Genomic DNA, 27,085 nt, shown 5'->3' with positions numbered 1-27,085 from the left:
TACATCAGATAATGGCCTCCACGGCCAAACCCCAGTCCCGCAGCTAGGAAGGTCTGGGGTGGGACTCCAGGGCCTGGTGAGGAGCAGGTGGGGCGGTGTGCTGCTGGCTCCTCTACTGCGGCTCCTCCGGGGAGAGTCAGGCCTCCCCAAAATTGACCTGTCTGCTGTCTCTTGGTCATGAGTGAATTCCCATCTTTGACCCCTGTGGGGTCCTTGGGGATCCAAGTGAACAGAGGCCCCCAGAGCTCCACAGAGGAGGTTCCTGCAGCTGCTTCAAAGCCTCGACACAGCCTGGGCATTCTCCATGTCTCCTACCGTGTCAGGTAAGGCCATGCCTTTTTTGCCTACTGGGAGCTTGAAGCTGGGTGGTGTTTGAGTTGTGGTCGTGACCCGAGGTGAGTGGGCCTCTACTGGCTTTCCTCGCTAATGAGGGCCAGGGATGGAGGCTTTGGGCTCCCACCTTAGTGGATCAAGGTGGAGAGAGGAGAGGGGAAGGGCGGCCAGTGGTAAACGAGGAGCAATGGCAAATGGCCCCCCTTTTGCCCATGGGAAGACCTGGAAGCTATGACAATGAGGCAGCTGTGCTCTGCCTTGTGCCCCAGCTTTGTGCCCCTTAATCCCTTCCTGTTGTGTCCCCCTTGTGGATAGCCTGTGCCACGGGGATGGAGAGGGCTTGGGGCAACACTTAGTGTAATGAAGCCTGGTGAAGGAATGCAGGGTCAACTGAAGGAATAAACCGTGTCCTGTTTATTTTATCTCCCACACATTCAAAGAGAGCTGGCATTCAGAGCAGCTCCTGGGCAGGGGCTTTACATAGATGATCTTTCTCGGTCGCTACCTGCCAGTGTCTACAGAGAAGGACCCTGAGCCCCAAGCATATTTAGGAACCTGCCCAGGGACAACTGGGATCAGTGCTGGGGGACAAGGGTCTGGTCCCTTCTGGAACCCCACACTCCCTTTCCTTTAAAGCCACCAAGTTGGGCCCTGGTGGGACTTCACATCTTGCCGGCAGCGGTGGGACAGGCAGATCCTCAAAGATGTCTCCTTGTACGTCGAGAGCGGGCAGATCATGTGCATCTTAGGGAGCTCAGGTAAGCTTGGGAAGGAGTACTTGAAGTTTACATTTGCAACGATCATTCAGAAAAGGCTTTGCCTTGCTTTGAATGTTGAGGAAATAGGTTTAAGTTGTAGCAAGAAAGCTACAAGTTTGATACTAGAATGAAGTCGAAAGATATATCTTACTGAATGGAATCTGGTACTAATGCAAAGCTTTTAGAGAGATCCTTGGAAAAGAATAAAGTCCTGCGTAACATTCAGTTAATCCCTATTTCAAAGTATGGAAAGTACTGAGCACAGTGCCTGGCATGTAGGGGTGCACAGTAAACACAGTTCCCCTGCTCTGTACCCTGCCAAGAGGCAGGACAAGGAATTAAGTAAGCATGAGGATGCATGCCCATTTAGTCCCATATTCATTAGTTTTTAAAAAATGATGATGTATTTCAAATAGGCAAAAATAGCAAATAATACAAAGAATGTTTATATATTAACATCTAGTTTTATCAAATCTTTTAAAATTTTTTAATTTAAATTCAACTTAAGGGCACGTGGGTGGGGGCTCGGTTGGTTAAGCGTCTGCCTTCGGCTTGGGTCATAATCCCATGGTCTTGGGATCAAGCCCCGCATTGGGCTCCTTGCTCAGTGGAAAGCCTGGTTCTCCCTCTGCACCTCACTCCACTTGTGCGCTCTTGCTCTCTCTCTCAAATAAATAAAAAATCTTAAAAATAAATACAGCTTAGTTAACATACCCTGTAAGGCTTTGTCATATCTTAACATTATACCATATTTGCTTCAGATCCTTTTGTTTCTAAGGAATTAAGTATTACAGACCCCACTGAGGCCATCTGTGTGCCCATTTCCCACCTTCTCCTCCTCTTTCCTGGGATATCTACACTTGAGGCTGAATCACGGTTTGTCTTTGCATCCCTGCATCAGCCAGTCATTGTCCTGGGAGGGTCTAGCCTCCAGAGAGGCAGCCCCTTGTGTCTGAGGGCAGTGCCCCATGGGGATCACAGCTGTGGGTGCTAAGCAGCTGGAGGATGGGGGCATTGAGGCTGATGAGGGGCTCGGTGTGGACACCACAGGGTCCACTACACTAGGTTATCCTACACCATTTAAGGATGAAAGATTCTGACAAATTGGCTTCCAAGGGGCTTCTAGATTGAGTTCTTGCTTGCGTTGGCGTTGTTGACATTTACCGGCACTACCCACTTGCATTATTCTCTTGAATAGCAATGGGTAATGCAAGGCTGTGACAAAAGTCAAACACGGACAGCCTCTTTCCACCTGGGGAGTTAAATCCGTAGCCATTCCCCTGCTATAGACTGTGAAAACTGGGTGACAGTAGTAGCATTAAGATTAAATGAGAAGGAATTCATTGACTAAAACTGTTACACTTGGCTGAGATTTCCTGTCTGTTCCTATTTCCAATTTTTAACCATCTTTTTTTTTTTTTAAAGACTTTTATTGGGGGGGGGGGATGTGCAGAGAGAGAGAGAGAATCTCAAGCCGACTTCCCACTGAGCTCAGAGCCCAGCATGGGCCTCAATCTCATGAGCCTGAGATGGTGACCTTAGCCAAAACCACAAGTTGGACTTCTAACTGACTGAGCCACCCAGGTGGCTGAACTACTTCTAACTATATGTGTGTACCGTAATATCCAGAGCCACTCTCATTTTCCTTTTGTTAATTATATTTTTCTTTAAGAAGAAGAAAAGCTGAGTTATTGCTATAACTTGTTGTTTGTTGCCTTCCTTCTGTAGGATTAGGGTGGTATACTGCACACAACAAAGAATGAACTCACCTTCTCAGAAGGGTGTCCCACAAGCCAGTGTCGTGCTTCATGCACATCTCAGGACAGTGGGTGGGAGGCCTTGATCTGGGAGCTCATGGACTGGTTTCTGATGATACCTAATCACGGCTTTATGACAGCATCTATCATTTTATATACTGACCGTGAAGTCACAGTAGACTGCCAAGTTCCCCAGGGGTGGGAGCTTTGTCTTTTTTTTTTTTTTTCCCTGCTAGAACAGGGTTGGCCACATAGTAGGTACTTAGTATATATTGTTGAATCACTGAGTAAACAAATCCATTCTATGAATTACTGTTAGTCTTTCACAAAATGATGATTTCATTGGTATCTTACCTAACACAGGACTGTTTCTGAAATCTTTATCAGTGAGGCAAAAGAAGACTAAGGTGTTTGAAGTCTCGCAACAAAATGGTGTAATGCAAGTCTGCCTAGGGTCACCCAACACTCCAGGGGAGGGTGACTATATTTGACTCAATAATTGCTATCAATTGGGACCCGGACTCTGGGCTGCTTCCTCCCTTGCAGAGGACTATTTAGTTACAATCGCTGTCCTTTTAGGGAAGATAACCCCAAAGGTCATGGTTTTATTGCCCTGTAGGGCATTAACCTTTTGTTTTCTTTTTTTATTGTGGTAAAATACACATCAAACGTACCATCTGAACCATTTTTAAGTATACAGTTCAGTGATGGTAAATTCACATTGTTGTACAACCCTCTCCACCATCCATCCCCCAGCTCTTCCTCTTGTAAAACTGAAACTCTGCACTCATTAAGCAATTACCCCCATTCCCCTTGCCCCCAGGCCCACCATTATACTTTCTGTCTCTAAGATTTAGACTATTGTAGCTACCTCCTATAAGGGGAATCATACAGTATTTGTCTTTTTGTGGCTGGCTTATTTCACTTACCATAATGTCCTCAAGGTTCATCCATGTTGTAGGCTGTATCAGAATTTCCTTCCCTTTTAAAGCTGAATGATACTCCATCGATAAATAGGCCATATTTGCTTATCTGTTCACCCATTAATGGACACCTGAGTGCTTCCACATTTTAGCTATTGTGAATAATGAAACGAAGATGGGTGGTCAAATATCTGTTTTGAAAGCTTGTTTTCAGTTCTTCAGGGTATATACCAAGAAGTAGAATTGCTGGGTCATATGGTAATCCTGTTTTTAAGTTTTTGAGGAACCTCTCTACTCTTTTTCAAAGTGGCTATACCATTTTGATTCCCACCAACAGTGCACAAGGATTCCAGTTTCTCTACATCCTCTTCGACACTTGTTATCTTCCAGTTTTTTGATAGGAGCCATTCTAAAGGGTGCAAGGTGGTATCTCATTGCAGTTTTATCTTTTTTTTTTTTTTTAAGATTTTATTTTTGAGAGAGCGCGCGCGCGAGCGCGCACACGTATGAGAGGGGCAGGCAGAGGGCAAAGCAGACTTCCCCACTGAACAGGGAGCCCAATACACGACTCCATCCCAGGATCCTGGGATCATGACTTGAGCCAAAGGCAGACGCTTAACCTACTGAGCCACCCAGGCGCCCCGTTCCAGTTTTAATTTGCAGTTCCCTAATGCTTAGTGATGGTGATTTATGTGCTTATTGGCTATTCATATATTTTCTTTGGAGAAATGTCTAAGTCCTTCACCCAATCTTGAATTGGGTTGATTGGGTTTTTTGTTGTTGTTGAATTCTTTAGAAGCTCTCTGTATATTCTGGATATTAATCCGTTATTAGATGTGTGATTTGCAAATATTTCTGCATCCTGTGGGTTGCCTTTTTACACTGGGGTTAGTGTCCTTTTTCAAAAAGTTTATTTACTTAAGTAATCTCTACACCCAGTGTGGGGCTCAAACTCATGACCCCAAGATCAAGAGTCATATGCTCCTCCAACCGAGCCAGCCAGGCCTCCCTGGGGATAGTGTCTTTTGAGGCACAAAATTTTAAAACTTTCATGAAGCCTAATTTGCCTATTTTTTCTTTTGTTACCTATACCTTTGGTGCCATATTCTAGGGCATTAAGTATTTCTGTGTCTAGCTTTGCATCTTACTCTGACCTTTTATTTTCTGCTAATTATACATATTAGTTTCTTGTATCCTTTTTTCCTTGTATTCTTTTTTTGAATGAACTTTTTCATTCTGCTGGTCCTTTCATTAATGAGTTAATAAATAGTTAAAATACCTTACAAAAAGAGACTGTATCAGCCATTCATCTTTTTTTAAAGATTTTATTTATTTTAGAGAGTGAGAGAGCACCCATGGCGGGGGGTAGGAGCAGAGGGAGAGAGACAAGCAGACTCTGCACTGAGCACAAGCCTGACGCACAACTTGATCTCACAACCCTGAGATCATGTCCTGAGCCAAAATCAAGAGTCGGACACTTGACTGACTGAGCCACCCAGGTGCCCCCCAGCCATCCATTTCTATGTAAAAAGTATCCCTGAACTAAGTGGCTTAAAACAATAAAAATCATTATTATTTCAGGGTTTCTATGAGTCAGAAATTTGGAAGTGACTTTGTTGGGTAGTTCTGTCTGGAGTGTCTCATGAGGTTGTGGTCAGAAGTCTGCTGGGCTGCAGTCATCTGAAGGCTTGAGCAGGGCTGGAGAATCTACTTCCAAGGTGCCTCCCTTGCATCCTGGCTTCCAGGTTGGTGCTCAGTGAGAAGAAGGCCCAAGAAAGAACCCTGAGTGTCAGCCAGAGGAGGCTGGGAAGGAGCAGCCAGACCAGGATAAAACCAAGAGGATGAAGTAGCATCCAAGCCAGGGGACAGAGACTTCCAGAGAAAGGCAAGCAATAGCATAAATGCTGTTGAGAGGTCAGCACACAGGAAGGTGCCCACCAGATATGGCAACAAGGATGCAACCTTGATGACCTCAGGGAGGTCAGTTTTGATGTTGTGATGGGATCCAGGCTCCAGGATATTTAGAGCTTTTGTCAGAGTGGAGACTGGATTCCAGAAACAGAAGGCAAGGAAGCTTCTAGTTAGAACCACATACAAGGCGTAGGATCATGACTGGGAAATTTCAGAACATGTTTTGAAGGATGACTCGAATGATGTCACATTTTGTTTCTTTACAGTCCCTCTTTTCTCTTCCCACCCTGTCTTCTATTGAAGATGCTGGAGCTAACCCTGAGCTTGGTCAGCCATGGGTTAGATAAGAAGAACACTGCTATAGGAGCTGGGCTTATTCATCTTTGTATCCCTCACGGCAACAAGCAGTTCCTTTATAATATTTGAACAAAAGATCTTCTCTTTGGTTTTGCGCAAGTCATCATATCCTTGGTAGAATTTTCTTGCTATCTTTTTCAGACAGTTCGGAACCTTCTGCCTATATTCTCTGTTAATCTAACTTCTTAGTAGCCTGGCAATGCTGGTTCCTGTCCATTGACTCTCTGGACTCATGTAGGTCTGTGTCCACTATAAACGGAAGGAGCTGGCTGTTGCCTTATCCTAATAGTATCACCTAACTTCTGAGAAAAACCAAACCAGGGGAAAGCTCTTTGCAACAACCAGCTGGGTCATGCCCAAGGCTCTTAGTGCAGGCTGAGATCAACTTGATTTTTCTAAAGGACTTGCTAGGCTAGTGCTTCGCAGACTCTGATATGCATGGGAATTACCTAGGGATTTTGGTAGCAGAATGTGATTTGGGGGGCTGGGACCTGAGATTCTGCATTTCTAACAAGTGCTCAGGTGATGTTGCTGGTGTTCAGACAGTACTTGATTATCAAGGCTCTAGGTGTTGTCCCCTACTTTGAGGAACCACCAGATGACCCCTGGGTGGGGGGTTTCAGAAAGAAATTCAGATGTCCTAGATTCAAACTGCCTAGGTTTTCTTTTTATTTTATTTTTTTTTAAAGATTTTATTTATTTATTTGACAGGCAGCGAGAGAGGGAACACAAGCAGGGGGAGTGGGAGAGGGAGAAGCAGGCCTCCCACTGAGCAGGGAGCCTGATGTGGGGCTCGATACCAGAATGCTGGGATCATGACCTAAGCAGAAGGCAGACACTTAATGGCTGAGCCACCCAGGCGCTCCTTTATTCTTATCCTGTATTTTCTTTTTCAACTCAAAACAGCTATAAAATCCCATGAACAGGCAGACAAAGACCCTCCAGGGGCTTGAAAGAAATGACTTGTCCCTCTCTGACTCAGGAGACAAGCCGGAAAGACTCATTGGTACCATGAGAGTTTGACCCAGGGGCTACTGAGAAAGCAAGTCAGTGCTAGACCAAGGGTACACTGAGGATCTGGGGACAGCCCAGCAATGCCTCATGGAGGGAGTCCTTTTGGGCCTTGTTTTCTTTTTTCTTTTTCTTTTTTTTTTTTTTAAAGATTTTATTTACTTATGTGACAGAGAGACAGCCAGCGAGAGAGGGAACACAGCAGGGGAGTGGGAGAGAAAGCAGGCTCCCAGCAGAGGAGCCCGATGTGGAACTCGATCCCAGAACACCGGGATCACGCCCTGAGCCGAAGGCAGACGCCCAACGACTGCGCCACCCAGGTGCCCCTGGGCCTTGTTTTCTTGTCTCCACAGGCTCAGGAAAAACCACGCTGCTGGACGCCATGTCCGGGAGGCTGCGGCACACGGGGACTTTCCTCGGGGATGTGTTTGTGAATGGCCAGCCGCTGCGCAGGGAACAGTTCCAGGACTGCTTTTCCTATGTCCAGCAGGTGGGTGCTTCCCAGGCCTGCCCCCCCCCCCCCCCGGGCCGCCCGCAGCCCGTCTTGGTCACGGCCACGTTGACGCCTCCCGCCTCCCTCTCCTGCAGAGCGACACACTGCTGAGCAACTTGACTGTGAGCGAGACGCTGCACTACGCAGCGCTGCTGGCTGTGCGCCGTGGCTCTCCAGGCTTCTTCCAGAGGAAGGTGGGTAGCCCTGGGCCTCCTGCGGCCCTGTTCCTTAGGGGATCACCCCACGGGGGCTTCGCACCTCCCCTTCCCTTCACTTGCCCATTCCTCCCCTTCATTCTTCATCCCTTTAGCCTAGACCTGTGCTGTCCAGTATGGTAGCCACTAGTCACCTGTGGCTTTGAGCACTTGACACGTGGCCAGCCCTAATGTAACATGTGCTATGAATGGGAAATACAGAATTTTAGAAACTTAGTCTGAAAAAACAGAATGTGAAATATCTTACTGATTTTTAAAATATTGGTTACAGGTTGAAATGGTAGTATTTTGGCTGCATTGGGTTAAATATATTAAAATTAATTTCAATTGTTGCTTTTTAAAACATGGCTACTAAAATACTTAAATTCTATGTGTGGCTTATATTTCTATTGGATGGCGCTATTGTAGGAGCTCTGTTTTTGAATGAAAACAGTTGTTTTTCTCATTGTACTTTGCTCTGTTGAGATTTTTCTCAACTTTCTTTGAGGCATTTTGAATGTGTCTCATCCAAAATTGATTAAGTTAAGGAAGGAACTACTGACTTGTCTACTCTTTTGAGGTTTCAATCTGTTCCTTTAAATGTATCTAATTTGGAAGTAGTCATAGGTAAGCCTCTGGGGACCTTACCTGGAAATGTTGCCTCATTTCTGTCTGGACTGGAAACAGAGAACTCAGGATACACAGCTGTGCCACCTACAAAGCAGGTACAGTTCCCTGGGAAATAGGCCCTCGGTGGCGACCAGCAGCATCTGCCTCAGAGGCTTCAGTGAAGCCACAGTGAGGTTCCACCTGGGCACACGAATTACATCCGCAGTGCAGGCTCCAGGGCTGGCCTTCTTTAATGCCACTGAGGCTCCAAGGAAACCCTCCATATCGGCTGAGGGTATACCATCTTTATCAGGCATTGCTCAGTCTGTCACCAGGGACTTGCTCAGTTTGTCCCTGGCATTGGACTTTGAGACAGGGCTTGAGAGTGAAATTAGGTCTAAGCTGTGTCCCAAGTACCAGAAGATTTGTTTGATATAATGCCCAGGTGAGTAAGGGGCATTCTTCTGTTTGAGAGTCCTAGACAGTGCCAAAGGGTAGCTTTTCCTCCAGAGGAGTCTTAGCAGGGAGCGTGGCCCTCAAGAAGGACCATCAGCCTCACGGTGATGCCTGGCTCGGTTTCCTTCGTGGAGGTTACCTTGGAGTGCTCAGAAGGTATTGCAAGGCTCCTACTATTCAACTGGGTTATATAGGCATACCTCGGAGATACTGTAGGTTTGGTTCCAGATCACTGCAATAAAGCAACTATTCAAAATAAATAGTCAAATGAGTTTTTTGGCTTCCCGGTGCATATAAGTTACATTTACACTAATACTCCAGTCTGTTAGGTGTACAGTAGCATTACGTCTAAAGAAAACCTACTTATCTTAATTTAAAAATACTGACACACGAAGTGAGCAAATGCTGTTGGAAAAATGGTGCGAGTAGACTTGCTTGATACAGGGTTGCCACAAACCATCAGTCTGTAGAAAATGCGCTGTCTGTGAGGTGCAGTAAAGTGCAGTGCAATGAAACAAGGTGTGCCTGCCCTCTGAACTGTCAGAGCTGGCTGGCATCGGTCAGGCTTTGTTCGCACACACTCTCTCACTGCATCCTGGCGTCAGCCCTGTGTGGGAGGCATTATCTCCTGACACACAAGATTAAGATCAGACAGTTGGGAAGGGCAGAGCTGGAATGTGAACCCAGGCCGTCTAGCTCCATCATGCCTCCCTGAGCTCCTGGGATCTCCTGAGTCCCATTGTGATGAGAGAAGATGGAGGTCACGGTCAGCCCACACACGGTCAGCCCACACAGGCATGTTCACACAGCTTGGTAGCCCTGATGGTAAGTGACAGAGGAGTCCATCTGCAGACTTTTCTCTCTGCTTGCTTTAGTATTTCTGTCTCTAAAAAGTGCAGGAGAAGATCCTGTGGGTATTGGGTGGCAGAAATGCAGTCATAAACAGATTCTTCTGAGTTGGTAATCCACTCATATCACATATCCCGCTGAGAGAATGAATCTAAGAAAGCCACTGAGCTCTTCTCCAGAAAATGCACATTTGCATAAATATTCAGAACATTCGTGGATGTCTTGAAATTGATGGCAAAAAATTTTTTCCCTGGGGGTACCTGGATAGCTCAGTTGGTTAAGCATCTGCCTTCAGCTCAGGTCATGATCTTAGGGTCCTGGGATCAAGTCCCACATTGGGCTCCCTGCTCAGCAGGGACCCTGCTTCTCCCTTTCCCTCTGCCACTCTTCCTGCTTGCTCTCTCTCTCTCTCTGTCAAATAAATAAAACTTAAAATTTTTTCCCCCTCTGGTAAATGTTCCTCTGGCACTGACAGTACCTTAAAGTCCTGCAAAAGTACTCTCTGCTTGAAAGTACTTTCTGAGCAAATCCAGTCCACAGGGTGTAAAATTGACAAAGTGGTTTAGTGAGAAGGAAGTGGTGGTGATAGGACAGAGCACAGCAGATCTCTCCTCTGAGGAACCTAACATAAAGTGGTGCTTGACATGCACAGGCTGTGTCTGCTGGACTGTTGGCTAATCCCTGTGCTTCATGGACCACTTGAGAGAACCCAGACAGTTCTCTTAATCCCAGCTCTGCCACTTGCTAATAGTATGACCTTGGGCAAGTTACACACGTCTCTGAGGATCTGTTTTCTTCTCTATAATAAATAGATAATAATGTATCTCTCCTGCAGTTGATGTGAGGAATGAGTCAGTTTATCTGAGAACATACAGCATAGAGGTTGATGATCTCAGTGCATCCCAGTGATCCCAAGGGTTCCTTCTAAGACACTGGATTCCATTCTCCATAGCGTTTGCCAAATATGGGAGAGGCTTTGGGAAAGAGCATGGGACATGTGAAACAGGTTAAATACATGTCTCCTCTGTCCATCCCTTCCGAGCCAGGAGGGGCAAGCTTTACTCCTTTCTTGCTGTTGCACAGCAGATGAAAGGAATGCTCAGGAATCTGCCCTGGCTGGCGAGCACCTCAACCTGGCCATGCCAAACAAAACTCCAGAATCCTATTCCGATGGCAAGAGGAGAACCTTTTTCCAGAATAAATCATACTGGGTTTGGTTTTTTTTTTTAATGCAAGTTTAACCTTGTTATTCCTTTGGATCTTTTTCAGATGTGTTCCTTGTTTTGGTCAAACCTTCACCCATGCTGCTGATTCCACCCCCTGGCTCCACTGGAACTTTGTTCCACAAATCATCCCCTTTTTTACTCCAGCGTATTTATTTTTTAATGCAGTGTTTTGTTTCTTTTTTCATTATAAGAGTAATACGATCTCATTAGAGGTATATGGGAACAAAACTCATTACCATATATATATATAAGTATTTTCAGTCTGTTCTAGCTGCTTTCCCCAGGGCGCTATGCAGATAGGGGTAATCAGCAAGGCAGAGCCAGAAGTAGAGATTTTTGAAAGGGTCTCTAGAGATAGGCTAAGCTGAGGAAGGAAAGAAGGAGGGGAAGGGAAAGGCCAACTTTCTTGATTAGAAATTCAGTAAAGAACTTTTCTAGTTACTGTTGTGGGAGAGTTGAGGAGAAGGAGTAAGGGGATGGTTTCAGGGTGTGGCAGAGTCTAAGGCAAATAGAACTGGGGGAGACAAGACATTAAATGTGGCTGTAGGTTATAAAGTGGGTCCCCTGGAAAGTTTTTAAAAAGAGTCAAAGATTGGCATTATTTTTAATTACTTTTGATAGCTGGGTTGTATTTGATGCAAAATCACACTGAAATTGGGCCACATGGGACTTCAGGACTTATTTGGGTTATATAAGGGTAGCCAAAGTTCATTCAAACCAAATTGGACTTTTTTTTTAAACATATAAAATACTTATAATAAAATATCAAAAACCAACCAAACAAAAAACCTATTGTACCTATGCCTTAAGGGATTTTTCTGTATGCTGAACTTAATGTGGCATCTGAAAATAGGAGCCCAGTGACCTCTCCATTGTTGCCTGGTGAATTTCCCTGAAGTAAATAATAGTTTTTGCTGCTCTGGAGACTTGAAAAACAGTTGTATTATTCATTTTAAGCTGACACATGTATTATGGCCTAGACCAAATTGGATTTTATCGTAATAGGCATGTTCTCCCTAGGGTGTGGTGAGTCTGAAAGTGGCCCAAGCACTCAAGGGAAGCGTGCTGCCTCTCCCATGCCATCTCCACTCCATGAACTGGAGCAGCGGCCGAGCAGTGACCAGCCATCCCGGACTTTGTGTCTCCTACAGGTGGACGCAGTCATGGCGGAGCTGAGTCTGAGCCACGTGGCAGATCGACTGATTGGCAACTACAACCTTGGGGGGATTTCCAGTGGCGAGCGGCGCCGGGTCTCCATTGCAGCCCAGCTCCTTCAGGATCCCAGTAAGTGGGACCCAGAACTGCTACTAGCTGCTGCCTGGGCATCTTCCATGTGTCTGCAGACATTTTCAGTCCTTTTGTTATAGTCTCCGTTTGGAAAGGGGCTTGTGTGGAACTGACATCACTGAGGTTTTTCAAACTGGGGACCCGGTTTCTTTGGAAATACTGCATAGTTCCCGATGCTGTTTTATCCAAGTACAAAACAGCTCTTGGAAACACTGCATTTGTGTTTTAATGTTCAGTTAGGGTCTTCCGTGACCACAGGGCTCTGGCCTGTCCATTCCTCTTACTAGAGCAGCAGCACTGTGGGTGCTGTGGAAAGCCATTGAGTTTTGGTGTGCCTAGAAGGACTTATGAAATGGCAGGCATTAAAGCAGGACTTTGATACACAAAAAGTGTATATTTTGGAGGGAGAAGCTATCAAGATGAAGTAGCCAGTCACCTGCCTCTCCTGCTGGGTTTGGTCATTCCCCCCACCACTGGGGTAATGTCAGCCCTTACAGACACCCGGAAGAGGATGTACTGCGCCTGGATACTCCACTGGGGACACTACGACTGCCTGCTCTTCAGATGGTGGTTGGTCACTAGAAGGCAAAGAAGAGAGATGTTCTTAAGAGCCCTGCTCACTTTCTGGGTAGAAATGGCCGCAGTTAAACCCTCTAAAGAGCCTCAATGCCTGTCTCAGCTCAGACTTTGCTTTATGGGGCAGAGTCTTGCCGTGCAAAGACCCTGTCAGTGTTGTAAAGTGCTCCACATGAAGTGAGGTATATCTTTTTAACCAGCCTCCTCTCAGCCTTTTGAAAACAAGGGTGGCCCGCTCGCCAGCCCTTGTTCTTTGTCACGGTCCTCTGGACAAACCCAGACAGTTCAGAGTACCCTGTGCGAGGCCTGATCTTGTTGCTGCCCTGGCCCCTCAAGGATTAGGGCTAAGATGTGCTCTGGAGCTGGGAGATGGGTCCTCTGAGGTCAGGTTCCTTCACTTGGGCTCAGGCTACTTCTCAGAGTGCACTGTTTGGATAGGGTAAGATGGGATGGGGTAAGACAGCTCAGTAAGGAACTGTTCAAAATTCTGAGTTTAGAGCCCAGAGCTCAGTCTTGTCAGTGACCCTTCCTTGCTTGCAGAGGTCATGCTGTTTGATGAGCCTACCACAGGCCTGGACTGCATGACAGCAAATCAGATCGTTATCCTCCTGGCAGAGCTGGCTCACAGGGACCGCATTGTAATCGTCACCATCCACCAGCCACGCTCCGAGCTCTTCCAGGTGAGACAGACTCTTGTTCCTGCTTAACTCGTCAAGGGTGGGTAGATGTGTGTGCTGAGCTGGGGATTGTGAGGTAGAGATTAGTACTCATTAGCCAGGGTATTTGGGGCCAATAGCTCCTGATATGGGAAGGGCACCTACCATGTACCAAATACTCTCTATGCACTAGTTCATTCAGTCCACACAACAATCCTGTGAGGTGGGTATCAGTATTGTCACTTTACAGAAAAGAGGGAGACTTAGAAATGATGCAAAATGGAGTCAAGGATCTGAGATTAAATAAACATCTTGTCCAAGGTCACTCACTCAGGAGCATGGCTGGGCCTCAAACCCAGGACCGCTGGCCAGGTCCAGGAGTTCATTTTCACTCCAGACGTGATGCTGGACCCAGGCCGGATGCAGCACGATGCACACTGCCAACTCAGGCTAAAACAAACAAAAAAATAGGGACGTGCTCTGTGCGTCTCCGGTGGGCATAGTAATAATACTGATGCATGGCTGAGATCAACAGGGACTGACTGCTTGGAAGTTTATTCTCCAGAAGGATATGGTGACTTGATACACACTAAAGCCATTGACTTTCCCATCAGCTCTTTGATAAAATCACCATCCTGAGCTACGGAGAGCTGGTTTTCTGTGGGACACCAGCGGAAATGCTTGATTTCTTCAGTGGCTGCAGTTACCCTTGTCCTGAACATTCAAACCCTTTTGACTTTTATAGTAAGTTTTTTTCCCCCACATTTCCCATCATGAATATTCATTCACTTTTATCATCTCAGATTTCTGCCTAGATGTCAACAGCACTAGTGGATTTTATCCTTGCTTTTGTTTTGGTGATTTCACTCTTTAAGAAGTTAACTTGGCTGGGTCAGTTAACTTGCCACATAGATGACCTATCAGAATGAGATGGGGGACTTCTCTTAAATCGCTGCATGTCCACTTTGTCAGAGAAAAATCAGCTGAGCTTCTAAATTCTCCCAGAAAGCCTCCGTTGAATCCTCAAGGCCTTCCTGGTAGCTTTAAAATATTCTGATTTTATAGGTGGGCATGATCAAGAGGTGTTATTCCGGTGGGATGAGGTATTAGCTAGTACTCCTCAATCAATGATGAAACAGTATTAGCCATTGTGCATTGTCACACACATTATATATGCATTTAAAAACACATGGGTCATTTCTTTTGGGGAAAAAAAATTAGTGGACCTGACATCAGTGGATACCCAAAGCAAAGAACGGGAAATAGAAACCTACAAGAGAGTCCAGATGATTGAATCTGCCTACAAAGAATCAGCAATTTATCGCAAAACCTTGGAGAATATCGAAAGAACAAAACACCTGAAAACATTACCAATGATTCCTTTCAAAACCAAAGATTCTCCTGGAGCTCTCTCTAAACTGGGTGTTCTCTTGAGGTAAGAGCTTCACCCCGTTTTAGGTGGTTAGACATCCACCAATAAAAGAAAAGGAATTAGGGGCGCCTGGGTGGCACAGCGGTTAAGCGTCTGCCTTCAGCTCAGGGTGTGATCCCGGCGTTATGGGATCGAGCCCCACATCAGGCTCCTCCGCTATGAGCCTGCTTCTTCCTCTCCCACTCCCCCTGCTTGTATTCCCTCTCTCGCTGGCTGTCTATCTCTGTCAAATAAATAAATAAAATCTTAAAAAAAAAAAAAAAAGAAAAGGAATTAAACAGGGTTTTTTGTCTTTCAGGAGAGTGACAAGGAACTTAATGAGAAATAAGCTGGCAGTGATGATGCGTCTTGTTCAGAACCTGATCATGGGTTTGTTCGTCATTTTCTACCTTCTGCGGGTCCAGAACAATGTGCTGAAGGGTGCTGTCCAGGACCGCGTGGGTCTTGTATACCAGTTTGTGGGTGCCACCCCATACACAGGCATGCTCAACGCTGTGAATCTGTGTGAGTGCCCATGCACAGTAGGTGCACCCCGGGGGCGGGGAGGGCACTTCCTCTCTTCCTGATTATCTTCCTTCTCCAGCTAGCATCTTGCAAGACTCCACCATTATAAGGGTATTTTGCTGAGATAAGCTTGGCCCTCTCCAGATTCTCTCCCTGGGGAAGGGTTAACTACTGAGTTACTAACATCTTAGCGTGAATTAGTTCACCAAGTAGATCTCTCTGAGGGTCTAAGGATCCTGGGAAACGTGAAGTTAGGAGCTGCTGGTGGGGAAGCATTTTTTAAAAGATCATTCCTGGTATCCCTATCTTGGCCATTAGGATGTATAGCCCCTGGGGGCCCAAATACCTGCCAACTTTGCACTCTTCTTTTTAGAGCTGATTTTAGGACAGCTAGCACCTAATTTTCAAACTCAGAATCCAGAAGCAATACCTAGTTGCCTGATGTTCTGTGCCAAGACCCTGCACAAAAAGAGGACAAACTACCTATCACATCATTCATGACCCTTTGCACACGTGTTCTTGAATTTGTGACAACCCTCCCCTGACTTGAGAGAGGACGACAGCTTTTGCAACCATATTGTAACTCAGGTAGTGTAGATTTCTGTGGTGGGAAGTATTTACAGTTCTGTGGACAGCAGGTCCCCTCTTGCCATGACTGCGGAGCCCCAGCTGGTCCCTACCACCCAGTCCATAGAACTCAAGTTCAGTTTGGACTAGCCCTCCTTCACTCAGCTGTGTAGTGACCGGCCATTCTGAAACCTGCCTTCTGTGCCTAGTTCCTGTGCTGCGAGCTGTCAGCGACCAGGAGAGCCAAGACGGCTTGTACCAGAAGTGGCAGATGCTGCTGGCCTATGTGCTGCACGCGCTCCCCTTCAGTGTCCTTGCCACCATGATATTCAGCAGTGTGTGCTACTGGTAAGGGGGCGTTCAGAGATGTTTAGGCCTCCTGGCAAGTTCCAGGTGGCCACTGGGACAGATGGAGGGGGAGCTCAGGGGTAAACAACTCCCTCCTCTTGGCTGTGGAGGTCTGTCTTTGCCCATCAGTGCCCATATAATGTCCTGTGCTTCAGGACAAATAAAAGAACCTGGCTGGGACCACATGGGACCTGAGAGCAGACCCACAGGACTACATGGTGCCAGGGACTGGCGTGTCCCACATCCTCTGCAGGGCCTGGGGAGAGAAGATCGCCCTAAAGTCGTTGGGATCCAGGTGCAGAGGCAGCGAGCAGCTGCGGAGTATCAGTTAAACATGGGCTCCTGTCAGCTGGAGCGGCAAATCTGTCTGAGGTTCCACCAGCCCACCTGTGACATCCCAGGTGGGCTGGCGTGAGGAGGCTTGAGCAGTGGAAGAGGGGCTGTGGGAAGAGGCACTGGGGCACCACGAAGCATCCCTGATGCCCTTAGGTTTTGAGTGATGGCATATAGACAGTGCTGCTTTTTGTTTCTTAGAGCTTTTGAAGATATAAATCCGAAAACGTGTAGTTATTTGCATGATTTGTCCTCATAGGGAGAAGTATCTTCCCTGATTCCCATGGCTTTCCCTTAAGAAAAGATGGGGGTAGTACCTGGTATTCTGTGACTCTAGTAGTGTAACAGTGCCCAGCTTATCGTCCCAAGAGAACTTCAGGCAGTTCCTGAGATGTTGTCTGTCTGCAGGCCGTGGGATTCATGAGCAGGTGCTCCTGACGTAGCCAGGATACAGACCCATGATACGTGATATGAATAATTATTATGAACTAAGTGATACATAAGTAAAAGACAACCAGGGCCTAGTAAGTTTGAGCTCCCAGTGAACAGTGGGAAGGTCTTGGTGCAGGTGATTAGAAGTTGGGTGTCATTCTGGAGAGTGACAGAGGCAGAGCCACTTGCTCCGAGTTAGCAGGAGGGTGGGCTCCCCGCTGAGGGCGATGGCAGGGACCATAGGGCCTCCCCGCTGGCCCTGAAGAAGCCTGCTTGTTCTTTGACACTCAGGAACGTGCTGAATCTCTAATCTATGATGTAAACTACAGGCCCGTCTAGTTCAGGCTGAATGATCCAGGAGCAGGTTTTTAAAAATCTGATCATTTTTGAGTAAATCAAGGTTGCTGAAAATTGAAGACCCTGCTACTTTAGAATCTTGCCACTCATTGTGGCCCACAGACCAGTGTCAGCCTTACTCTGGAGCTCGGCTAACATGCAGGATCTCCGGTCTAGCTACTGAATTGGATTCTGGGTTTAAAAGGATGTCCCAGGTGGTTCATAGGTATTTTAAAATTTGTGAAGCACTGATTTTTGAAGACCATATAGTATTTGAAAAACTGCCCATGAGAAGGAAAGTACTTTAAGATTTGAGAAAACAGGGCAGTTTTAAACTAGGTTCAGTGTACGCATACAGGTCATGACTATTTTTGATAAAAAGTCAGACATAAAAAAGTCCGTCATTTCCAGTGGCAGCACAGCTGTTAGCAGTGTAGCAAACACTTCCAATTAAGTGACAGAAATATTTGTGAATGCCTACTGAGTGCTAGGCACCGTACTAGGTGCAACAGAAGACTCGAGTGAACAGAAGGTGCTGCCTTGTGCACTCAAGCTTGCAGCTCTGAAATCTAAACAGCTCTGAAAGCCACAGTGCTGTGTAACTCTCTTAGCAGCACAACTGACCTGAACTAAGTGGCAAAATCTGATCTGAACTGACATGATGTTCTTTGTACTTTTCTCACATTAACACTGCTGTTCAGCAAAAATGTTAACATGCTTGATTACAAGCGGAGTCCCTGATCCCACTGTGACAAGTATGGTCTATGCAGTGTACAGCCATTCCAAAACCTGAAAATTGCCACATTCCAAGACACAGTCTGGCCCTAAAGCATTTCAGATGATGGATTGTGGACATAAATCTCCAGATACTTTACTTCAAGAGAGTGTAAGATTAGTATTATAAGAAAGCACAAACACTATGCTGAGGAATAGAATAATAACCAACACAAATAGAGCACTTGCTTTGTCTGGCACTAAGAGTTTTAAATATATCAATTCATATAATCCTTGCAATCATCCTCTAAAGGTTGTGCTGTGATTATCCTTGTTTGTAGATGAGCAAACGGAAGTACAGATGGAGTAACTATCTTCCCCACCTCACATCCATTATCCCAGTTAATTACAAAGGAGAACAAGAGGCCATTTGGTTGAGAGGACAGCTTGAGAGATGAGCATCATTCCAATGGATAGAGGAGGGAGCAAGGGCAGTCCAGGAAAAGAAAGAGCGAGGCCTTAAGTTCAGGAGCAAAAACATGTAAGACTTTTCCAGAGAAAAGGTTCAGTTGTGCTGTGGGAATGAAGGATTGGAAGTAGTGAAAGATATGACTGGCCCCTCCAGTGGGGGAGGTGCTGAATAGCAGGCTAAGGGGCTAAAGTGGACTTGATAATGGGGCATAGGAGAGAACCAGGGAGTGACCCATCCGTGTTGGACTCTGGAGGGTGAGGCTGGCACACTTTGCCAGCAGACTGGAGTTAGGGCAGAGACACCAGATAGCCCAGTGAGAAGCCTTGGCAACAGTCTGTGGGAAAGGCAGAGGCTCAGATGAAGAGAGCAGCAGTGGCAGCAAAAGGGGGGGGGATCACTTTGAAACTCTGGGATAGTAGAATCGAGTGGGCTCAGTAACTGAATGGATTTGTTGGTGGTAAAGTCATGGATGCTGCCTGAGACAGCATCTTTATCAGGTTTGCCAGGAACGAGAACGGATTTGGTTGCAGCTGGCATGCTACAGGATACCCGACTGGACACGTCAAGCTGAGGGGGAGTAGTGGGTTGCCCCAGAAAGGAAAAAAGGAGTGAGGGTAAAAGCCTGGGAATGGATTTTATAGAGAGGGTACTGGAAGGGGAGGAAGCAGTCTGAGTGTAAACCTCACGTGGCACATTCGGTAGGTGGGAAGAGGAAAGCAATCCAATGACAGAAGCGGAGGTGGTGGTCAGAGAGGGAGGAGAAGCAGAACCAGGCAACATCAGAGAAGCCGGGGGAGGAGAGCATTTCAAGGAGGTGTAGGATATCCATTCATATTGCAGAGCTTCACAGAGATGAGGCAGCAGATTAGGAGGTCATTGGCAGTCTTCCCAAAAGGAGCTTCAGCAGAGTAGTAGGGGTTCAAGGTAGATTCACAAGGGAAGAAATAAGGAGGAACAGGGAAGAAGCAGATGCTGCTCGAGAAGCCTGGCGCAGTATAGGGTAGGATGGCGAGAACGCAGTTGCTCACATGGTTATCAGGCTCAGGGAATGGATGTTTTAGGATACGGTAAATAAGACCATCAGGGAAAACCATTAGATTGATAGTTGATGAAACTATAGCAAAATAGGGTAATTCACAGATCAGGTTTCCAGGGTAGTGCAGGGTAGGGATAGGTGAATCAGGATAACATGAAATCAAGGAGCTAGTAGATAGGATCAACTTGGCAACAAAAGGGGGAAAAAAGAGAATGAGCACAAGACATGGAAGATGAAAAGTAGGGAAGGTAAAGATAGCAAGAAATTCATAAAATGGGAAATGATTCCATCTGCTGAGCACTGGGGAGGGAGTTTGACGTTGGGGAGGGGGTAATTTAAAGTAGAGGTATATATTAGATACAAGGGACGTGGAACCCAATAAGCAATGAGAAAAATTTAGGGGTCTAGAGGTCAGGTGAGACAGAGTGCATCTGATTCGCACAGCAATATATATGCCTTGTTCAGCATACCTTCAGGGAGAGGACCGAAGTGAAAGAACAGGGCTCTCAAGGTGTGGGGATTGGTAAGGCAAAGAGTAGCAGGAGGAGGTGTAAGGACCTGAGGCAGCGAGGGCTTTGGGGAAATAGGGGACAGGAGGGACGCCATGATCAGAGACAGTGCTTTCATATGGAATCTTGGAAAAGTGGAATAGTTCTGAGTAACATTTAAGTCCACGATCTGGTGAGTGATGAAGATCAGGTGGATGGAGCCCCTGGAACTGATCAGGTTACCTAATTAGGAGGCACCGATGTTGATGGCCGCCGATGAGGCAGGTTAAAAAGACCTTGAGGATAATGATAGTGGAGAGGAATGCAAAGAATGACCCTGGTCCAGATGCTATAAAATCATCAAAGGTGAGAGAATGTCGTAAAAACCACAAAGGATTGCACTGGGAAAGAGAATTAATAGTACAAGCAAACTTCATAATTTGTATAGGAGGAAAGGTAGAGGGCCTTGAAGAGTGGTCCGGAGGCATATATATAAGACAAGCCAACTCCTTTTCCTTGCTCTACAAGTGGAAGAAAGAGCAGCCATGTCTAATGGTTGCTGAGGACATGCTATCACCAGGGAAGTGTATTTAGTGGAAGGAATATAAGAGTTAAGAGGCATGAGTGTAGGGAAGTCTGTTTACAGGAAAATGAAGATCAAATCAATGGAAAGCGCTGGCAGAATGAAAGACAAGAATGCAATGAAACAGACCTGGGAGGGCTAATTCACCAGAGGATGGAGGCAGTGAGGGGTTTTCATGCTGGCAACAACCCTACATAACAGGGATGAAGTGCAGGGATGGAGGGCCAGAGAAGCAGGCTGAGTGAGCCCTTAGCACTGGGACAGTAGGCTAGCTACGGTTGGAGCAGTGCCAGCTAGGCAGAACATGGTTATTTCTGGAGAAGCCTGGAGAGTTCAGCCCTTCTACTAATTGCACCAGTTGTGACCACTGTTCAAGCGTTAACATTTTCCTCTGAGAACTGAAGGAGCTGTAAAAGGGGAAAGGTGGCACACTAAGTTGGAGCCAACAGAAACAATTTGTGCTCATAAATGGCCTCAGAGGTTGGCTCTGTTCCGAAAAGGCCTTTCACAGGGGAGTTTGGCTTACCCTGCAAACTCTTCCCACCCACTAACCATCATGGACTTATTCATTGAAGGCACGTGTGGTATTTTTCTTAAATAATCCTTGGAGAGGAAACTAAAGACCTTATGTTTTTCTAGGACTCTGGGCTTATATCCTGAGGTTGCCAGATTTGGATATTTCTCTGCTGCTCTCTTGGCCCCCCACTTAATCGGTGAATTTCTAACTCTTGTGCTACTTGGTATGGTCCAAAACCCAAATGTGGTCAACAGCATAGTGGCTCTGCTCTGCATCGCTGGGATACTTGTGGGATCTGGATTAGTAAGGTAAGAATATGGCAGTTCAGAGGACTTTCATTGATGATTTGTGGTTAATGATGACAATAAGAAATGAAGAGGAAAGAAACTGCAGAGGAGAGCTGCAGAGGAGAGCTATGTGATACTGGCTAAAGGTATCACCTTATGGTCTGGAGCGCTTATAGTGCTTGCTTATCATTATTAGACCTTGATCTCTTTACCATTTGTTCAGTAAATGGTAGATTCACGCTGAGAATCAGGAAATGACAATTTAGGCATGTTATTCCTATGATTCACATGAGGTAACAAGAGGAGAAAAACCATCCATCCTCCAGAAAAACTTGCAGCCTATTATTACAAGCTAAATAGCATGCATTTAATTCATTTCTGCCCTGGTACTGTGGAGTGTGTCTATTCTGGTTCTCAATTCCCAATTTCTTTTAGGAAGTAAGAACAGTCAGATAAGAGCTTGCATGATAAAAGACTAATCAGGAAAATATCAGGACTAGAAGGACACACACTAAATGTTAACAGTAATTACCTCTGGGTAATAATTTTTTCTTCATATTTTCCTTTGTGAATTTCTATAATAAAGCATTTTATAAGCAAGAAAAAATACATATATACACATACATACATTTTTAAAAAGCAGTAGCAGAAAGGGTGGAAAATTTTAGAAGGGTGACAGTGGAACCAGGCAGGTGAGGTTAGTGGGATCACATAGCTAAGAAAGTGTGAAGGTGGCTGTTTCTTTGACTTAAAAATAAAAAAGCTCCCAGAGCATCTGCTATATGTAATTACAAATATATATTTAATTATTTAGCTCTCAGAGCAATCCATGTTCGGGTAAGAAAACTCAGCTCAGACTTGACTTTGCGACAGTGAAACCACTGTGAAGATTCCCAAGCTGCAGGCGGCTCCCTGGAGAGAGGACTGACCCAGGAGTCAGGGACTTCCTCTACCATTTATCTGCCACATGACCAGGGCAAGTCACTTTTCTATCTAAATTAGTGTCCTCGTGTATTAAATGGAGCTCATGATCTTGACCCCACCTGCCTCAAGGGCACATGAGAAGCAAGTGAGATAATCAACAGGAAAGCACTTCATAAGCTGTAGTGAGTTATATAAAGGTGAAATATTACAAAGCAAAGTGAGCTGGATTTGATCAGTCAAGGAGGACTATGTTTACGACAGCATTATTACATTGTGTTTGTGGTGCTTAAATGGTTGTTAGCATCTGTAAAAACTGCACAAATCAAATCAAGCCAGCGAGGTACAGATCCAACTTTGGGTGGGATCTCCTCTTGAATATTTGAATCATTACCTGTTCCAGTCAGTCTGGCACTATTTAGTGTATTTGGTTTGTAGAAAAAGGGGATTCGTTATTCTGAAAAGAGAGGCAGTGGCCAGCATTACCAAAGGCTCCTGGTTTTCTTTTTTCTTTCTTTCTTTTTTTTTTTTTTTTTTCCAAAACCTCAACATTCCAAGGCTTTACCTGGATTCCACTCCAGGTCACTGAATTGAAACTCTGCTCTTCGGGACCACATCAGCCTCCTAGTCATAAAGTTCACATTCTTCCCTCAAGTCATGCCTTTCCTGACTGCCTGCCTGCAATATTTGCATTTTGGCTGCCTCCTTCTTTAAACACAAACAGAGATAGCTTTGTTCTTTCTACATAGAAAATAATGCAAGTTTTTTGGGGAAAAAATGTACACAATACAGAAGTGTATAAGGAAGAAAGTTAACGTTACCTGAAGTCTCACAACCTTCAGTTAAACTTTGTTGTGTATCTTGCTAGACTTTTATATAATCTTTAATGAAAATGAGACTGTAATATTGTGAAGGAGTTAAGTATGCATTTAACAATATAATTCGGACAGTCCCATGTCAAATTTAGATCTACAGTTCCTTCCTCTCTGAAGTACTCCAAGGATTTCTGTGATGTAGCCTGATTGTCCTCCCGCGTCTTTCACAGACCTGTTTGTGTCCCTTTGCCACCCGCACGAAGCCTACCTGCTGTTCCCTTGGCTAGGTCAGCTCTCTCTGAAAGAAAGCCTGTCCTATGCCGCTTCTGTTGCAGCCTTCCTTTCAAAGGATGGCAGCCGCTGGAGGCCAGTAGCTGTGCCTCATTCATCATTATAGCTCTTCTCAGTGGCTGGCCCAAGGCCTTGAACCAAATAGGTTTGCAAAAAATAATCTGCTGAATTGAGTGAATGAATGACTGCTCTCTCTCCTGGGACCGCCCTCACACTGGGACAGTCACCAACTTCTGTTGGGTTTCTTCTTTGCTGTCAAACCACAACTGCATGTGGAGCCTGAGTGTGCAGTGTTCCACCCTGTGTGGTGCACTGCAAGACAAAGGCACATGGTTCCTGCCTCGGAGGGAACTTTCTGGCCAGCTGGGCAGCCAGCCTCTCATGGCCATCATCTTGTTGCAGGCCTTTGTCATCTTATACTTGAACTACTGCTGTCACCTGCTCCCTTTTGCTTTTCCGCTGTTCCTAATCTGCCCTTATTATGGTCCCTCTCCTTGCTGGTGCCACGTTAATTCTCTTAAAACACTGGTTTTATGGTGTCAACCCACTGCAAGGGTCCAAAACAGCCGGTTCCTGGCTGTCATTCCAAACTCCGCTTCAGATCCTCTGTTCCAGCCCTTCTGGCCCGTTCAGTCCCACATGCTGTCCCTGACCTGCCAGTGCTCATACCATCGCTCCTTCCTATAATGTCCTTCCTTTTCCCTCCTTCTTCCCCAGGTTCCTACCTGTCCTTTCCAATTAGCAGCCTCTCAGTGGGCTGATTGAATTTTGTGCCTTAGAACATTGCCAATATCTGAAAGTCATGGGGCTTGGGTGTCAGAGGGGAATAGGTAAAAACCATAAATACTAAGTACAAAAATGTCATGGACATGTGGTGCTGGATTATTATACTTGGCACAAATCATTTACCACTGTGTATTTTTACAGTCTTAAGGATATATAGTCTATGTCCCCAATTACATTGTGAGTTTTCTAGGGGTAGGACATTTCTTTTGAATTCCTCAAGCATTTAGAACTAGTGCCTCGCAAATAGAATTTAATACATATTGTTGATTGACAGAAGTTATAGTGGACAGAGAGGCCACAAGGTCAGCAGAAAGACTGAAGAGGGGACAGAGTTCATTTTCACAACAAACATCTGCTTGCTCTCTCCATCCTCTCCCCCTGTATCATAGTTAATTCTCACTTCACACACTAGCTCCTTCAAATCTGTTTAACCACAAATCTCCTCTAAAGTGATTGTTAGGTGTGTGTTTTCTTTCATGTTTTTATCAATGGTGCTTACCAAAGGAAAAAAAATTAGACACCAATCCATCATCAGGGGATTGTTAAATTAAGGTTTCTACTATAATGGACCACCGAGCTATAATTAAAAATGATGGAGTGCTATGCTTACTGACTTGGAAGGCTGTCTGACACATAAGTTCGGTTGAAAAAAAGGTTAGAAAAGAGCATGAAGAGTGTGATTCCACTTATGTAAAATTTTATAAACACAATATACGCATGTTACACATGTCACCAAAATGTTAACCATAGTTATTTCTGGGCAGTGGTATATCTTTGTACTTCTCAGTTTTGTTTGATGTTTTTCACAGTGAGCACAACTTTTATAATGAGAGGTAAAAACTATATTCAAAATGGGAAACATAAAATGAGGGTTGCTTTTCTTTTCATTTGGTAGGACTGTTAGGAGAGCCTACTGAATTTCAGCTCACTCTTTTTTCTTCAGAAACACAGAAGAAATGTCCATTCCTTTAAAAATCTTCAGTTACTTTACATTCCAAAAATACTGCTCTGAGATTCTTATAGTCAATGAGTTCTATGGACAGAATTTCACTTGTGGTAAGTACTCTATTTTGGATTTTTTTTTTTTTATTACCCTGAGGAAGCAATACCCTGAGGGAAATGTATTTTTTAGATAAAAGTTATATTTTATAATAGATTTAAAACCTTGTTTTGAGGGCGCCTGGGTGGCTCAGTTGTTTAAGCATCTGCCTTCAGCTCAGGTTGTGATCCTGGGGTCCTGGGATCAAGTCCCACATTGGGGTCCCAGCTCATCCGGGAGTCTGCTTCTCCCTCTACCCTTCCCCCCTGCTTGTGATCTCTCCCTCTCACACTCAAATAAGTAAAAATCTTAAAAAAAAATCTTGTTTTGAAATAAAAGTCTAACAGTTTCTCTGATTTTTAAAATAAAAGTCAAGTCAAAGGCCAACAGCTTAAGGCCACTCTGATGTTTTTAGAAAACAGTAGACCTGGGATGCCTGGCTGGCTCACTCGGAAAAGCATCTGATTCTTGACTTGGGGTTTTAAGTTTGAGCCCCATGTTGGGGGTAGAGATTACTTAAATAAAATCTTTAAAGAAAACTGGTAGACCTAATGTACACCAAGGTAAACTCTAGTATACTTTGGGTAGAATCAGTTGGTTTGGTTTTTTTTTTGTTTTTTTAAGATTTTATTTATTTGAGAGAGAGCATGTACATGTGCGAGTGGCGGGGGTGGGGGAAGGAGGAGAGAACTTGAAGCAGACTCAGCACTGAGCACAGAGCTCTACTCAGGGCTCGATCCCATGACCATGGGATCTGAAACCAAGAGTCGGATGCTTAACTGACTGAGCCACCCAGGCACCCCTAGGATCAGTTTCTATACCTACTGAACAGAACAGGTTGAAGCAGGTTGCAGTGGCTTCTTGTTCCCTAAAAATGTACGTAATATATAGCTGAGTAAAGCCATTTTTGGCAAAAGTCTGTTCCCCAATTCCATGAAGCCAGTGGGAGCATAATAAGGTCCTTCTGGCCATGGAAATCCCAGGCCACTCCACGAAGGCAACTAAAGAACAGGGCAGAATTTAGTAGTTGTTTTAAATATTTTTAGGTGGTAACAGCACCTAGGATATTTAGTACTAGATGATCATAAGTGATCATGATTTTTATCAGCACTATGGTAATGAGTTTATACCCCAAATGGAAACAAACCCATCTCCATCTTCAAATGAAGCCAGGGCCCAGAACACTCACTATTGCTTCAACTAAACATGAATTCTGGGCTCTCTAAAATGTGCTGTGTCTTTCATGATGAAGGGTACTTAGCGGGCAGTTGGTAAATACTTGTTGATTAAAGTACCTGGGAAGCATCGTATCTGACACTGTCCCTCTCTTCCTCGCAGGCAGCTCAAATGGTTCTGTGACAACTAATCCAATCTGTGCCTTCACTCAAGGAGTTCAGTTTATTGAGAGACTCTGCCCGGGTGCAACGTCCAGATTCACAACAAACTTTCTGATTTTGTATGCCTTTATCCCAGTTCTTGTAATCCTAGGAATAGTTGTTTTTAAAATAAGGGATCATCTCATTAGCAGATAGTAAAGAACACTGCTGCAAAAATGAACTTAAGCCCCAGATGTGCAGGACTACTTTGAATGTCTGAAATAAGAAAGCCATGTGCTTCTTGATAGTACATCTTAAGTCTTTTAACCATTAAAACTCCATCTGTGCCCCTCAGATCCATGCAGGCTCTGAATGATATTCTGACTTGCAGGGACGTGTGCTATTTGGAAATTGTGAGTGAGCTGGTCCAAAAATGTAAATAGTAATAACTCATAAAGTTATGGGAGACTAG

At 45.1% G+C, this 27,085-nt stretch overlaps 2 protein-coding genes across 3 annotated transcripts in view; one reads left to right on the top strand and one right to left on the bottom strand.

The window, feature by feature from the left end:
- Window position 1: 1 nt before the first annotated feature.
- On the top strand, window positions 2–27,085 carry ABCG5 (ATP binding cassette subfamily G member 5). 2 transcript variants are annotated; one of them, XM_045771665.2, is made up of 13 exons: window positions 2–323; window positions 970–1,091; window positions 7,404–7,540; window positions 7,639–7,737; window positions 12,029–12,161; window positions 13,281–13,420; window positions 14,011–14,140; window positions 14,618–14,831; window positions 15,127–15,332; window positions 16,109–16,247; window positions 21,281–21,466; window positions 25,202–25,314; window positions 26,636–27,085. In XM_045771665.2, exons 1-13 carry the CDS (start codon window positions 178–180, stop codon window positions 26,827–26,829), a joined length of 1,959 nt encoding a protein of 652 aa, XP_045627621.1. In that variant the 5' UTR covers window positions 2–177; the 3' UTR covers window positions 26,830–27,085. The 2 variants fall into 2 exon arrangements, with proteins under 2 accessions (XP_045627621.1, XP_087719483.1); XM_087863357.1 differs by lacking the exon at window positions 26,636–27,085 and having other exon boundaries at window positions 25,154–25,249.
- The window catches only part of DYNC2LI1 (dynein cytoplasmic 2 light intermediate chain 1), a 55,335-nt gene continuing 41,926 nt past the window's right edge, over window positions 13,677–27,085 (bottom strand). The window contains exon 13 of the mRNA XM_087863359.1: window positions 13,677–13,846. Coding sequence (XP_087719485.1) covers window positions 13,727–13,846 — 120 coding nt within the window. The 3' untranslated portion in view covers window positions 13,677–13,726. The remainder of the gene's footprint in view (window positions 13,847–27,085) is intronic.

This window comes from Ursus americanus, chromosome 7 (assembly GCF_024610735.1).
Source record: "Ursus americanus isolate L20-20 chromosome 7, mUrsAme1.1.p, whole genome shotgun sequence".
NCBI classification, from domain to species: Eukaryota; Metazoa; Chordata; class Mammalia; order Carnivora; family Ursidae; genus Ursus; species Ursus americanus.
The sequence above is the reverse complement of the archived record's forward strand: the minus strand, read 5'-3'. Positions and strand labels throughout refer to the sequence as shown.